The sequence below is a fragment of the Prionailurus viverrinus genome, chromosome B1 (assembly GCF_022837055.1).
Source record: "Prionailurus viverrinus isolate Anna chromosome B1, UM_Priviv_1.0, whole genome shotgun sequence".
Classification (NCBI taxonomy): Eukaryota; Metazoa; Chordata; class Mammalia; order Carnivora; family Felidae; genus Prionailurus; species Prionailurus viverrinus.
This window is the reverse complement of record NC_062564.1, coordinates 8,859,017-8,874,812: the sequence shown is the minus strand read 5'-3', so window position 1 is coordinate 8,874,812 and position 15,796 is coordinate 8,859,017. Positions and strand designations below refer to the sequence as shown.

Here is a 15,796-nt window from a genome sequence, read left to right as displayed (position 1 = left end):
TATATTCTGAATCTCCCTAAGTTTCCATGAAAATGTATTAAGCTATCCAAGTATTTGGCTTATCTCTAATGTCTAAGAGGAACTTGATGCTATTGAAAAGAATACAAAAATATTCTTTTCCAGAGGTGATCTCATCTTAAATTTCATTTACGAAAACAAGTACCTTTAATCATATGCTATGAAGAGTGGCAATCCCTGAGAAAATGACTCATTGCAGACAAAATAATTAGCTATCTCACTGGACTACATAATCCTCTCCAAAAAAAAAAACAAACAATCACTGCTTCCCCAAAGAAGTTACAAGAGGCCAAGAGCACACTAAAAATTCTTTATTGTCATTATTAAATGCATTATATAAACATGATAATTGGAATATACTATACATTCGATGGAACACATATAGCCTTTATCAGGGTAAAAAAAATACATAGCCAAGAATGGAAAGCAGCATACATTAAAAAAAAAGTGAACAGCTCTCATATATTACTGTCACTATACAATGTGCCAGGATGTTCTACAACCTTTCTATTAAACAAAAGGGAACAAACTTTATGTATGGTTTAAAGGAGTTAAATGCCAGATATTCCACAGAAGGAGAAAATATTAGCATCCTGGAATGATCTTTATTCCTGGTCCATTTTCTGCCCACTGGAAAAAATTGCACTGTTTTGCCTTCCCAAGAGGACACACGAAAAAATTCTTTCCGTTATTGGGTCCAATCTTCAACACCGTTCTCATGATAGCGCGTCTGCCATGGTTGCAGAATGGGAAGGACAGATCCGCCCACTACAGGGTTAAAACAGAAGGATTGGGAAGTTTGGATGCAGGTTAGAAACACGTACAGCCTAAGCCTGGGTGCATCTGGTTAGCGCATCCCGTGTTCCCTGCCACTGTTAATCTGACATTGGAAAATAGACAGAAGTCATTAGTGCTTGCCCTTGAAAAAAGCTCGCATCCTGTACGAAGCATCTCTCCTGCAAATTTGCTTGAATGACACAAAAAACTGCCAAAACGCTCAGCTTCTCTTTGTCTACAGACATGTTTACAGGGGTTCTCTTGCTTTACTGAAAATAATTGAGAACGATCAGCATCTTGCTGCAAAGCCATCACCAGTGCTTCTGCTATGTTAAACCGATTAAGATCAAAGATTTGTTATGATTTTAATACTCAACTTCCTTCCTTCATCTCTTAGGAATAAAAAGAATCCAATACAGAATTACATGGATGAATTTAGGCAGATTCCATTGTATTACTCTTACAAAAGTTGGCCTCAAGGGAACTATAAAGCAGGCTGTAATATTAATTTTCTACCTAGTATTTTTTCCATTATGTCTACGAAAGCTCCTTGAGGGAATGTTGTCAGTTCAGTAGGATGCAGTCACTGCTCATGCAGGGGTTCAGACCCAGTCATGATCCAGTTTTCCTTGGAAAATTCCTTAGGAAGGTACCACACTGAAGACAGAGGTTTTCAAGCTCAGTAAGCCCAATCAGAAAATTTTTGCTCCAGCACTGAGACAGATCAGTATTTGCTGTTATGCACCAGATGTAGCAGTTGGTTGGAGAAATATGTATTTAAACATTGAAACCACAGTCAGCATAGTGAGAGACTCACATTCTGAGAAACACAGAAGGTGAGTCGGAGGAAGACGGACTCCAGACTCTAGGGTCCTGTCCTGTCTTCACTTCCAGGGACACGCTCCCAGAACGGCAAGGGGGGAGGAATCACCCTACATCTAAATTGTTATTGTGCAAGCTTGTGTGATAGGATTCACTATGTTTACTGTAAATCCAAGGTTTGTCTGTGATTTTTCCCCGTGTACTTCTCTCCAGGGCATACACCAAAGGTTCTGTGGAAGGGAGGAAAAACAGGTTTGTGTCCTGAATTATTTGCCACCTGTGTAAATCACTCAGTCCCTTTCTACCCTTATAAACCAAGGACCACACATCTGCACCTGTGGTTACACACGGGCTACACCAGAATCATCTAACGGCTATTATTTGATTAGTTTTTCAGTTTCTGATGAAGCTCCCTGAGTTTTATGTTCTTCAACATTCAGGCTTTAGACTGAATGTCAGTGTGGCTCTTTAAAATTTAAAGGTGAACAAATTAAATAAATAAAACTTAAAGGTGAAAGCGGAAAACAAGATCGCTACTCATTACATCCTAATAATGGAAGCATGTGATGACAGTACAGCGAGCTTGAAAAAATCTTACACGTACTTGGAAAAATCCGCACTGCGCTTGTCTAGGTAGAGGACAAGCGTAAAACTGCCTGCCCTTGTTTTCGCCATCCTTCTGCACAACTCGTAGAACACACAGGCGCTTGTGTTTACCGCAGCGAGGACTGCCAGCATTTAATGCACAGGTACCATCTGTCATGTTAATTCCAAGTTCACTGTAACGACAGGTTACAAAGTTACTACAGCCCAACAGCGCTAAAGGGATAATCCCCACCGCCTTCCCCTGCATTAGAATTCTGCTTGTACAGGGGGTACCCGGCTGCCTCCGTCGGTTAAGTGTCAGACTTCGGCTCAGGTCATGATCTCATGGTCTGTGGGTTCGAGCCCCACATGGGGCTCTGTATTGTCATGACAGCTCAGAGCTTGGAGCCTGTTTCAGAATCTGTCTTCTCTCTGTGCGCCTCCTGGGCTCACGCTCTCTTTCTCTCTCTCTCTCTCTCTCTCTCTCTCTCTCTCTCAAAAAATAAACATTAAAAAAAAAAAAAAAAAAAAGAAGAATTCTCTTGTACAAAGACGAGGTGCCAAAAAGGGGACCAGGGTCAATGGCAGGTCATTCCACACACTGCTACCACATCTGTTTAATTCCTGTTTTTTCTCAGGTAATCCTAACCTACCTCCAAAGCCACCTGTGCACCCGAGCATGCAATTAAAATCTCTGAAGTACGAAAAGAGCTGAAATGTGTACCCAGCACACCTACTTTCCTTAGTGTTCACTTGTGATAGCTGGTTCTTCCCTTACTCAGTGGTATAGGGTGGCCACTTTCATTTCCTCTAAAATATTCTCAAGTTCAGTAGCTCCCCAGCCCCCAAAGTAACTAGAATGACAGTCTTCTCTAATTATTTCCTCATCGGTAGCAAGCTCTCGTGGATGGCTGTGACAAGGCCAAAAAGATCACTCTTTCTATCGTCCATTTTAAAGACAATTTTCTACGCTTTTCTTTGATCAAGGCTACTATAATAGTTGCAGTCATATTTCAGCAAGGCCTGGGCTGCCTGGCAGAGAAGAAATGTGTATTTTGTCAAGCCAGTAGGGAAGCTTTATTCTCCCCCACAATTAGGATCAACTGTATCTGGAGGTTATTCCTGCATTCAGGGGACGAAGGTCAGAAGCCGGACTTGTACTGGTATCGTAGAAGCAAATTTTCTCTTAGAAAAAGAGCTTCATGGGTATTTTAACCTTTTTATATTCTGCATATTTTTATAATGCCTTTATGAGAGTTAGTCTCTTTAATAAACCAGTTGAAGAGAAACAGAGTTCACGTTAATTGAAGAAGTCCTTTTTTTTTTCAATTTTTTTTTCAACGTTTATTTATTTTTGGGACAGAGAGAGACAGAGCATGAACGGGGGAGGGGCAGAGAGAGAGGGAGACACAGAATCGGAAACAGGCTCCAGGCTCCGAGCCATCAGCCCAGAGCCTGACGCGGGGCTCGAACTCACGGACTGTGAGATCGTGACCTGGCTGAAGTCGGACGCTAAACCGACTGCGCCACCCAGGCGCCCCCAGAAGTCCTTCTTAATATCACTATTTTAAAACTTTTTAATGATAAAAAAAATTCATCCTTTTTTATTTTTTTGGTTAAAATATCATCCTTAAATAATCTTTAGAAATACTTAAAAATTATAAACAGTTCTCATTTCTTGCTTCCTAAACTACATACTTTATTTATTTATTTATTTTGAGTTCATTTATTTATTTTGAGAGAGAGAAAGAGAGAGGAAGCACAGGCAGGGGAGGGGCACAGAGAGGGAGAGACAGAATCTCAAGCAGGATCTGCACTGTCGGCTCAGAGCCTGACACAGGGTTCGAACTCACGAACCACAAGATCATGACCTGGGCTGAGACAGAGTCAGACGCTTAACCGACTGAGCCACCCAGGCACCCCCTAAAGTACATTCTTCATATACGTGTTCCAGTAATGATGCTTCAAGGCCTATGTAAGTGAAATGTTCAGAGTTTGAGGTATTTTTTCTTTCCATTTTCATTGAGACACAGTTGACATAGAAGAGATATTTTATTTGTGATGAAACTGGCTTAAACTCTTTTATAAGATAGATGCTTAAGTAAATTGCTTTAAATTGAGTCAAATATTCTGAGGGTAGTCTCCGAAGCTGTTCATGCAGTAGGCATTGCTAAGGAAATCATTACTGTTAAGTGTTTTGCCAGCAACTGTTTTGTTTGTACGTCCGTTGGGGTGGAGGACAGTTGCTTCTACTTTAGAATCCTAGGTATTAACATCCAGAAAGAGCAAAGCTGGAAGGCAACAGGATCTTCTTTTCCAGACTCCCTCCATTTTTCCGATGCCCCTTCCAAAAGAGGGTATATTAAAATTTTAACTTCAAGAGAAGCTAAATATCTAGGTGGTTGCAGAGAAGTCAAGAAACATCAAAAATGTGGGGCCGCCTGGGTGGCTCAGGCGGTTAAGCGTCTGACTTTGGCTCAGGTCGTGATCTCACGACTCATGAGTTCAAGCCCCGAGTCGGGCTCTGCACTGACGGCTCAGAGCCTGGGGCCTGCTTGGAATTTTATCTCCCTCTCTCTCTCTGCCCCTCTCCCACTCACGCTCAGTCTCTGTCTCTCAAAAATAAATACATTAAAAAAAATTAAAAAAAAAATACTGAAACCAAAGTAGATCATAAATGTGCTTTTAAAGAAACTGTCAAGAGAAAGAAAAAAAAGGTAAAGAATATCGATAGGAGTGAAGTGATGCTCTCTTATAAAAAAAATACACACTTGCAAACAGTTTTCTACATTATTATGGAAATGGCTGTCTTAGATAACAATTAGTTGAACACTTCCAAGCCATCTGCTTCAACCTAGAAATCTCCAGAGTTCCATATAGCCAAGAGAGGTTTAAACTCTCTTTCCTAGTAAAGCTTTCCTGGGGAGGGGCAAAGTGGAAGGGTGGAAGGTAGGATTCAGTTGGGGATAAAAGACTCCAGGGGTCCCCTCTGGCTCCTCATTTCTGTCTTTCATTCCATTTTCTTCCTTGATATAAAGCTAAAGAAAAACAGCAGCCATAAGCTCTCTTATCCCTGGCACTCAGAGTATGGGCTGCTGACTAGAAGCATCGGCATCACCTGGGAGAGCCTGAGAAACACAGAATTAGGGAGCCTGGGGGGCTCAGTCTGTGAAGCGTCCGACTCTTGGTTTCAGCTCAGGTCATGATCTCACAGTTCGTGGAATCGAGCCCCTTGTCAGGCTCAGTACTGGCAGTGTGGCAGAGTCTGCTTGTGATTCTCTCTCTCTCTCTCTCTCTCTCTCTCTCTCTCTCTCTGCTCCTCCCCCCTTCTTTCTCTCTCTCAAAATAAATAAATAAATAAACTTAAAAAAGAAAAAGTAAAAGAAATACAAAATTATCCACCCTGCTCCAGATCGCCTGCTGAATTAGAATCTGCATGTTAACAAGATTCCCAGGTGATTCATATGCACATTGAGTCGCGAAGCTGAGTGAACATAACTGAGATATTGATGCCACCTGTGATCGCATCAACTCTAAATATGCACAGCTAATCTTAATTTTATGATAGAAAACATTATCCAGGATAATTAAATGTTCTGACGAATAGAGGACTTCCTGGTTCCTCTTTGTTTCCATCATTATTTAAGAACTTTGTAAACTGTAGCAGAACATTTTCTCAGGTAAACTTAGCATAAGAATAGTTTAACTTATTTTATAATTAGGACCATCACTTTGAACATTAATAGACTATAAATGGTCTGTTAATGGATCGGGGTTGACAAATGTTTTCAGATAGCACATATTTTCGGCCTGTGGGTCTTAACAGTCTCCGTTGCGACTACTCAATTCCGTCTGATATTGTAGCATGAAAAGCGGCCATGGAAACTATGGAAACCAACGGGAATGGAATGTGTTCCAATAAAACTTTATTTATAAAAACAGGTGGGAGGCTGGATTTGGCTCTGCCAACCATAGTTTCCTAAAGTAAATGTCATTTGAACTGAGCAGCGCTTGATGCATAACAGGTTTTCAATAAATATTTGTTAATGAATACATAAATAACACTGAACACAGATCAGATAAAAACTCTTCTCAAGAGAGAATACATCACCACGCACAACTGTGTAATTTTAAAATGGATAGGTTTTCAATGCTCAATTCATCATGGCTTAACTAATTTTACAGATAGGGTGATTCTTTATAATAAAACCACTGTCTACATTTTTTTGAACCCTTCAGTCTCACCGAATGTAGATTCTGTAGCTCAGTGGCATTTCAAGAATGAAAACAAACACAGGGAGGTAAAATGACTCATCCTAGCTGGCCCCAGGTGGTTCTCTTGGGGATCGAACACCCTGAAGGTTACAGGAAGCATGAATAAGGGGTGTTTCCCTGGTGTTAGAGGCGGCACTGCCAACCTTGATGTAGCAGACGTGAGAAAATGGTAGTGATTCTGCCAGTTTTATTTCCTCACCCAAGCAAACCTCTGCACCAGCTCAGGAGAAACCTTCACCCAAACAAACACATGGATTCTCTGAATTTGTACCACTGTGTTTTGCTCTGTATTTACACTAATTGGATCAAAGACTTTAAACTGTTTCTAGCAGGTACTCTGAACTGCTAAAAAACTGGTTCGACCATCTAATTCATAATCCGGTCACTGGATAAAACTCGGTATATCCAAAGACCAATCCGAAAATATGCCTCGTCAACAGAGCATGTATCATGTAGTGATGGGATCAGTAATTAAGAGAACAAAAGGCGAATTAATTACCATATAATTATTAAAGAAAAAAAATAAACTGCCTATAAATTCTCTGAGTGGACCACCTGTTTTCACGTATTGTGTTGTGAGCTTCTGCTGGGCATCTTGTCCACAAGATGAACACTGAAGCTGCCAGACAAGGAGAAAAATGAAATAAATGACAGTAATTTGCAATTTATTCCTTGTAAAGTAGCTGGGTGCAGAAGGGCTGCTGGGTGAATGTATTTCATCACTTGACATTTATTCTGCTAGTTGATCTTGATTGATTTTAGAGTCTCAGTCCTGGGGTTCTTATATTCAACACATACATAGGCTGCGGCGTTTCTAAGTAATGTTATGCACTGTGATTAATCATATGACCCTATTACTAATGGCTTATGAAGAAATCATTTAAATTTAAGGTTACAGTAATGTTTTTTTAAATCCCTAATTCATTAGTTAAATTGTCTAAGATTTTCTACAAAGCACTAAGGAAACAAAAATATGCCAAGATATTTCATCTGAGTACAAAGAATGCCACAACACTAAAATGATCACATCTACATCTTTGCTCTTAAGCTACAGGAAAGACTTAACAAATGACTTTCTTACAGGATGGTCTCCCAACTCAGATGCTCCAGGCCCTACCTCCGTCGTGACCTCTGATTAGGGCTCGTTAGATGTTAATTGGGATTAAAATGTAAAGTTAGTCCTGATCCAGTCATTTAAATGCTTGGCCTCCATAGCTTAATTCAAACATTTGTCATTTCTTAGTATTATGGACACAAGTTAAAACAGATATTATAAATGACTGTGAATGAGATTTTTTGAGAGACGGTCAAGGAGAAATCATCAAGACTAACCTATGGCAAATTTAGTGTCGGGAGAGGAAAATGGAGACAAAATCATGTACTGACCACACACCGCCTCGGAAATCTGTTAGCAAGTAAGCTCGAACGAAGGGTTCCCAGAGCCTGGTCTGGGCCTGCACATCAAGTGGCCCCTGGTGGTGCGGCCCAAGGGAAGAACCTTCCCCTCAGCCAGGACACAGCCCATCGGTGGAGAAGCCAGTAACGCAAATCCCGCCTGCAATCGAATGAAATCCCACGCACACCAACTCTCCCTCCGCCTCTCTCCCACTGGCAAGACAACACCCATGGGAAGGAAACGCTCCAACTTCACTTTATTTAAAAACGCAGGATGTACGGCACCTGCTTTCTGAAGGAAAAAGGAAAACACAGCTTGAAAAAGAAAACTGTGGAGACATGTCTCTCTCTGATGGAGGCCCAAGAGCAGGTGGCCAGAGTAGAGAAGCCCCAGATAAAGACCTACACGAGAGAGTGTGGACAGGTAGTTCTAGGTGCTGCCGTAATCACAGAAAGGGGACATCGTTTAGTAAAATTTCTCTATCTCCAGTGACAGCCATCGGGAGGCTGCTTCTAGATGGGAAGGCCAGAGTCTCAAAACATACCTGGTCTGCCTGTATTCACGAATTTGCAATGACAACTTTTCAAGCTCAGCTACAACTATGGCACACACGCTCTCTGGGCCTTCGTGGCTGAAACACACACCATCCCACACGGCTGGAATACAGCCACCTTCTTCGGCAGCAATGCTGCTGAAAGTATCTCCTCTCTCTCTCTCTTTAGAAGACACATACTAAACTCTCATGACTAATAGTCTCCCTTTCGGAAGAACTATCTTTCTTTGGAAGGAAATATAAAAAAAATGCAGGGGCACCTGGGTGGCTCAGTTGGCTAAGTTTCTGACTTTGGCTCAGGTCATGATCTCACAGCGTGTGAGTTCTAGCCCCGCTTTGGGCTCTGTGTTGACAGCTCGGAGCCCAGAGCCTGCTTCGGATTCTGTGTCCCCCTCTCTCTCTGCCCTCCACTTTGCATTCTGTCTCTCTCTCTCTCTCAAACATTAAAAAATTTTTTTTAAATAATGCTAACAGTGGTAATTGCTATCGGGTGATATTTTTCTTTATCCTTACCAGTATTTTCCAAATATTCTGTATTGAACACATACATGGTTACAGTCAGAATAAAGCAACTTTGGGGGTGCCTGGGTGGCTGAGTTGGTTAAGAGTCAGACCCCTGATTTTGGCTGAGGTCGTCATTTTGCGGTTTTGTGAGTTGGAGCCCCACGTCGGGCTCTGCACTGACAACTAGGAGCCTACTTGAGATTCTCTCCGTCTCTCTGCCCCTCCCCAACTCGTGCTGTCTCTCTCTCTCTCAAAATGAATAAACTTAAAAAAAAAAGAAAATAACTTTTTACAGATAGATGCACAAGATTCTGTTTTTCATTCTCTTCCCTTCCCTAACATCATAAGCTAGAGAAAACATGGGAAGGAGATGGCTATAGTCATCTTTCCGGGTTTGATTGACCTTACCAAAATCAATGCAGCTTCCTTAGCAGGGGCCGACTCTTCTGCCTTCTCAAAACTTAATGCAAATACCTTCAAGATCAAGGTTAGAGGTATCATACCTGTTAGAAAATCCAGGGCTACGGCTTTTGAGGTCTGGTGATGAGGAGTGGGTTGTTTTTAACTTTTTATAGGCTGGACTAAATAATTTGGACTGAGAACAGGCCGTAGGTGATCCGTTTACTCTGTTAGATGGTTGAGCTCTATGGTTTGCTCTCTCCTTGGAGGGGTGCAGTGGATCCCTAAAACACACGTTAGTCGGAGGAGAGTTTTGAAATTCTCTATCTAGCATCCCACTTTGGCTTGTTTCTCCTTCCAAAGCACTGGATTTATTGCTGAAATCAGTCAAGACAAGGGTTGTAGTTCCAAATACTGTTCTCCTGTTGACCTTCACCTCTGTACTTGGTTTTCCAAAACTATTACAAGGATACTTCACTAAGCTGTCAAACGCAATAGAATTGTCTTCATTGCTGATTACTGAATCTGGAAGGAGAGAGAAGTGATACTTCAGAGTTCCTAGAAGTGTGATAATATATTGACTATTTGAAACATCTTTTAAAAAAAAAAATTTTTTTTTACATTTATTTATTTTTGAGAAACAGAGTGAGAGAAAGCATGAGTGGGGGAGGGGCAGAGAGAGAAGGAGACACAGAATCCCAAGCAGGCTCCAGGCTCCGAGCTGTCAGCGCAGAGCCGGATGCGGGGCTCGAACCCACAAACCGCAAGATCATGTCCTGAGCCGAAGTCGGACGCTCAACCGACTGAGCCACCCAGGTGCCCCGAAACATCTTTTTATATCGTTAAAACTTTTAGTTCACTTATGATGGTGAATGCATAGAACTATCAACACAGTTAGTTTGGACAATTCAGGATTAACTGTCTTCTCGTTAGGAAATAAAGTGTCATAGAAAGGGCAATATTTCACCAACTCCTAGCAGCGCAGAGGTGGCTTTAACAGAGATTTATATTTGCTTGTTATTATTTTTTACCATCTAAAAGTCATCCAGCTACCAATTTTGTTCCTATTAGGCAACACAATAAAGCAGTGGTAATTAAGGGATGGTATATAGATCAGCAGTTAGAGGCCTGTCTCTGGATTATCAGGAATGTCTCTGTGAATGACACATAATGGGAAAGGCTTACTGAAATTAAACAAAGATGAATTACAAAGATGACATTAATTAAAAATGTTTCTTTTTTAAAAATATAATTTATTGTCACATTGGCTAACATACAGCGTGCTCTTAGTTTTGGGGACAGATTTCCGTGGTTCATCACTTACATACAACACCCAGTGCTGATCCCAACAAGGGCCCTCCTCAGTGCCCATCACCCATTTTCCCCTTTCTGTGAATGGCACATAATGGGAAAGCCTTATTAAAATTGGACAAAGATGAATTACAAAGACTTGACACTAATTAAAAATGCTTCAACAAAGCATCCTAGCATTTTGGAATCCATACTATGTTCTAAATTGTAGTCTTTCGTACTCAGAAAAATAACAAGAAAATAGTTAATGGGATGCAGAGAGGCGTTTCAGAATGTTGGAATGAATGAGGAGGCCTCAGACTGTGGTCTTCTGAGGGCTCTGTGCTCAAAGATACCAAACGGGGGGAGAGGATAGAAAGAGGAGGCGTGGTACCTTCCAGCAACGATGTGCAAGGGGTGGGGCCCACCCTTCTCGCCCAGAGAACAAAACACCCTGTGACAGCGACCACAATGTGGGGTCCATAAGTCAAGAATGAACTTTCTCATCTCTAATTGAAGGGAGAGAGAACACTTTGAGAACACAATAGAAACTGCATCAATGAGCTGGTTCCTAATCACGGGTTCGCTCTGAGGTTTTACATTCTCTGAACGCATGAAATTGTGAGCTGTAAAGAGTTATTTTGAAGGATTTCAATGAAATCAGTACAATTGTCCGGGTAAAGATTTTAATAACAAGGGGTAGGAAGGATAAAGAAGAGAAAAAATTCAGCATTTTTCTGTTCCACCTGCAAAGATATTCTTACAGAAATCCTCCCTTTCAGTTTATGAAGTGCTTGGACTGAATAACAAACTCAAAAGTTGCTGAAATCTGCATAAAACAAAGCTTTATTGAATAATTCATTAGAAATAGTAGAGAACAGATGTGATCATCTCAGTTTTTTGAGATACAAAGGCACATACTCTTTTAGCACAAGCATGTTTTCACTCCTCGTTTAAGAAAAAAAAAAGGACTGAACAGAATATTAGCATGGTTTACATGCAAAGGCTGGCAATTCCTTTAAACCTTGCAGAAAGAAAGCATTTTACTTAGGAAATATCAAGATGGAACAAGATATATAGCTTTGTATAATTAGCCGCCTTTGAACTCAAAATCAAAATTCAGTCTTACCGATAGGTCTTGAAGTCAGGCAAGCATCACAAGCCTTCGAAGACGGCCTGTTTATGAGCGTGCAGACCACACACGTCCACTGCTCTTCGGATTTCCGAGCCACATGGTCCCCTCTGCTGGATGGCCAGGTGACCGTAGTGTTTCTCCTTGGCAGAGTGCTACCAGAGAATTTTGTAACGTTAACCATTACCACTCTTACGGTTGCCTTGTTCCTATACATTCAGGGTATTTTAGAAACTCTTACAGAAACATTAACACCCAAATGTGTACAAGCCCTAACTATCTCAGAATAAAATGTTTCCGCTTGCGTCCCGCTGACTGCTATTAAAGACAGAAATAACAAATAAATGTTTTTGTTTACAGTCAGAGCTGTGGTTTTGTTTTTTTAAAACCCTCTAAAAACATTTGACATAACCACTAGGAAGCATTTCTCAAATAATGTTTTAAGTAAGCGGCACTCTTCCCAAAGCCAACCTAAGATATCTCTGTTCAACCCAATTGGCGGGTGGGGATGAAGCAAAGACTTGGGCAGAAATTAGAACATGGAAAGCAGAACGAGAAACATTTTACACTTCCTTCATGTCCAGATCTCTCCAGAATTTCTCAACACTATCCACTAAGCACTACACCAAATAGCTGATCTGTAATGAAGAAAAAGATCCCCAGCCTCGGTGTACTTTCCTTCGGGTAAATCTGTTTCATGTTAGATATCTAATAATAGATTAGTAAGAAAACAGTAAAACCAACCCTGATTTTTGGACACAAAAGTGAATCATCATTTTCCAACTGGAGTTCCTGACTGGTTATTTGTCATTACACAAAATGCCTTCAAAAGCTCTGATAAAGTCCTACTCTTAAACACATCGTGCCGGGACGCCTGAGGGGCTCAGTCGGTTGAGCGTCCGACTTGGGCTCAGGTCACCATCTCATGGTTCACGACCTCGGGCCCCACGTCGCGCTCTCTGCTGTCAGCTCAGAGCCGGCTTCAGATCCTCTGTCCCCCTCTGTCTCTCCCCCTCTCCCGCTCACTCTCTTTCTCAGTCTCTTGCTTTCTAAATAAATGAATAAATACACTTACAAAACAACAGCACCCCATTCTGTAGAGCATGTCACGTGGGTAAGCACCATGGCAGCATCACAGGTCCCTTTATTCCCAACATTAATAAAGAAAAAGTTCTTTTGGTAAAAGCCACGGTGCCTTACATCTCACGACATGAGTTCTTTGACTCCCAGAGGTACCTGGTCTCCTGTAACATTTTGCTCCTTACATATAATTACACCAGTTGTTGAATTCACCCTTGTCTGGTGAAATAACAAACAACATAAGCAAATCTGGAAATCAGACACATGTCACTGTGCCCCTTTGATGTTTACTGACTTTTTTCTTATTCCTATGGAATACCAGACCTTCCACAGAATTTGCTTGACCTAACTCCTGCCCTCCTCCCAACTTACTCTGAAAGGCAGCAAGATGTATTTATTCATAATTAAATAAACACAATTTAATCCTCAGATTTTCAACAAGCTCCAATTTTTCACCTCTCTTATCTTCTAGCCTATAGATTTCACTAACCATAAGCATATATTCACTGTGACCTACATACGGCAGCTTTGGAAGTATTTTTCCCCTTACTGCTCCACTGTCAATCACTACCGAGAAATTCTTTCCAATCCCCACTTGGATGTGCAACAGGAATTTCCAATTTCATGTAGTAGCGGACTGTGGAACGGTGTCCTGAAGGCATCGCATCATAATGCCAGGAACCTGTAAAGGTGAATTTACAAAGAGGACCTTTGCAGACGTCCTCTTGACATGGGGGAGATTACCCTGGATTATCTGGGTGGTCCCTTACTCCAAACACAAGTGTCCTTGGAAGAGAGAGGCAGAGGGAATCTGATGCCCATGCAACAGAAGGCGATGTGACCAGAGAGGCAGAGACTGGAGTGACGCAAACCACAAGCGAAGGAAGCCGGGCAACCACCGGAGGCTGGAAAAGGCAGTGGGTTCTCCTCTAGTGCCTCTGGAGGGAACACAGCCCTGCCCACACCTTTGGCCCAAGTGAAACTGCTGTTGAATCTGGCATCCACAACTGTGCGAGAATACATTTCAGTTGCTTTAAACTATCAGGTTTGTGGTAGTTTGTTATGGCAACCACAGGAAGCTAGTGCAAATAAAACGCATGATCACTTCCCCAGCCCCAACGCACACACACACACACACACACACACACACACACACACACACACACTCCTTTGCAACTGCCTCATCTCAGTAAACACCATCACTGTGCATTCCACCCGTCAGGCCAAACACCCACAAGAAGTCATTCCTAACACTTCTTACCCTCACATCCCACATCCAGTGCACCAGCAAATCGCGTAGGCTCTGCTCCAGGGGCAGACATACCCTGAAGCTCAAGAAGCTTCCACAGCTCAGTGTGTTCTCCTCTAGGGACCGGAGTGGGGACCGGGAACAACGCAAGCAGGAACCCCAGCTGCCTGCCGGGGGCCGACAGCACCCTCGGCGGTGTCCGCCCCGGGATTCTTGGTAGGCAAGGCCCGTGCCCCGCCAGCACTATCCTGCACCTGCCCGGTGCCAGGGACCACATGCCCTGGTGGCGTCGGGAGCCGCTGCACCGTCTCGACTTTCAGGAGAAGGACCTGAGACAGCCCGCCCATCCTTCGCTCAAGGGCCAGGGTGACCCAGGCTGCGAGGACATTCACCACACGCACCCCCCTACCACCAGCCCAGGACCAGCCTGGAAGAGGTGAGACGTCAGAGGCAGCCGAGGGAGAGCCGAGGGCTGGCTGTCTCCTCCAAGGTGGTAGCTGTCACACTAAGGTCCTCGGGCCACCAGCATCAGCATCGTGTGGAAACTTGTCCGACACCCAGACTCTCAGGCCAGGTCCTCCCCGGGCCTTCGACTTCGGGGCTGAGGCCCAGCCATCTGTGCGGACAGCCCTCCACAAAACTGTGGTGCACATGGACGTTTTAGGAACCGTCGCTCCGAGGGCCTCCCCACAGACAGCAAGTAGCACTTGAGCAAAACGGTACAGGGCAAGCGAGAGATGTGCCACCTCTGAGAGCCGATTGTGAAGCCAAAGGACGAAAAAAATACGATGCTGTTGATGGTGAAACTACAAGGCAAGAAGTAGGCAAGGAGCCAAAACATGGAAGAAGGTAATCACCCAGCCGCGGCAGGTAGCTGAGAGCCTCTTACTTGCCTGATGTCCGCGGTGTTTAAAAACTAAAATTTGTTGTCTATTTCTTATTCTAAATATTCACAGTAGGAGCAAACTTTGCATTCATACTTTTTAATATATATTTTTTTCATAAAGAAGTCCCCTAAACTGTTTAAGTTTCAGTCCTTAACCCTACCTGAACTTCTAAATATAGCCTAAGGGGCGCCTGGGTGACTCAGTCAGTTAAGCGTCTGACTTTGGCTCAGGTCGTAATCCCACGGTTCATGGGTTCGAGCCCCACATCAGGCTCTGTGCTGACAGCTCAGAGCCTGGAGCCTGCTTCGGATTCTGTGTCTCCCTCTCTCTGCCCCTCCCCCGCTCGCACTGTCTCTCTCTCTCTCTCAAAATAAATAAATAAAAAAAAATGAAACCATTAAAAAAAATAAAATAAAAAGAGCCTAAACTGAACCATTTTTTACCACCCCACCCCACCCCACCCCACCCCAGCCAAGCTGCCATCATTTACCACTGGCACTCGTGAGGGCACCCAGATGTCATTCCTTCACTCTGGTCACACCACAGTCCCTTTTCCACACAGTGGCCGCACGATCCTCGTAAAACACAAGTCACTTTACGTCATCCGTCTGTTCAAAACCTTCCAGTGGCTTCCCGGCTAACTCAAAGTCAGTGGACCCCACGCTGCCCACGGTGATCATTTGACATATGAATCGGTTACTTCTCTCCTGTTCCACACCTCCGATGGCACCTGAGCATACTCAGAATAAAAACGCAACTTCTTCTCATGGCCGGGCGGGCCCTGCGAAGTGGAGCAGCCCTGCGCCCACATTCACTCTGCTCCGCTCAG

The 15,796-nt window shown here is 43.1% G+C and overlaps 1 protein-coding gene across 3 annotated transcripts in view; it reads right to left on the bottom strand.

The window, feature by feature from the left end:
• Positions 1-343: 343 nt before the first annotated feature.
• The window catches only part of NEIL3 (nei like DNA glycosylase 3), a 51,596-nt gene continuing 36,143 nt past the window's right edge, over positions 344-15,796 (bottom strand). For 2 of the 3 annotated variants that reach the window (XM_047857526.1, XM_047857528.1), the window contains 4 exons: positions 11,749-11,906; positions 9,434-9,854; positions 2,222-2,396; positions 344-786 (listed from right to left, as the gene is read on the bottom strand). In XM_047857526.1, the coding sequence (XP_047713482.1) occupies positions 604-786; positions 2,222-2,396; positions 9,434-9,854; positions 11,749-11,906 (937 nt within the window). In that variant the 3' untranslated portion in view covers positions 344-603. The other variant, XM_047857527.1, reaches the window with a different exon arrangement.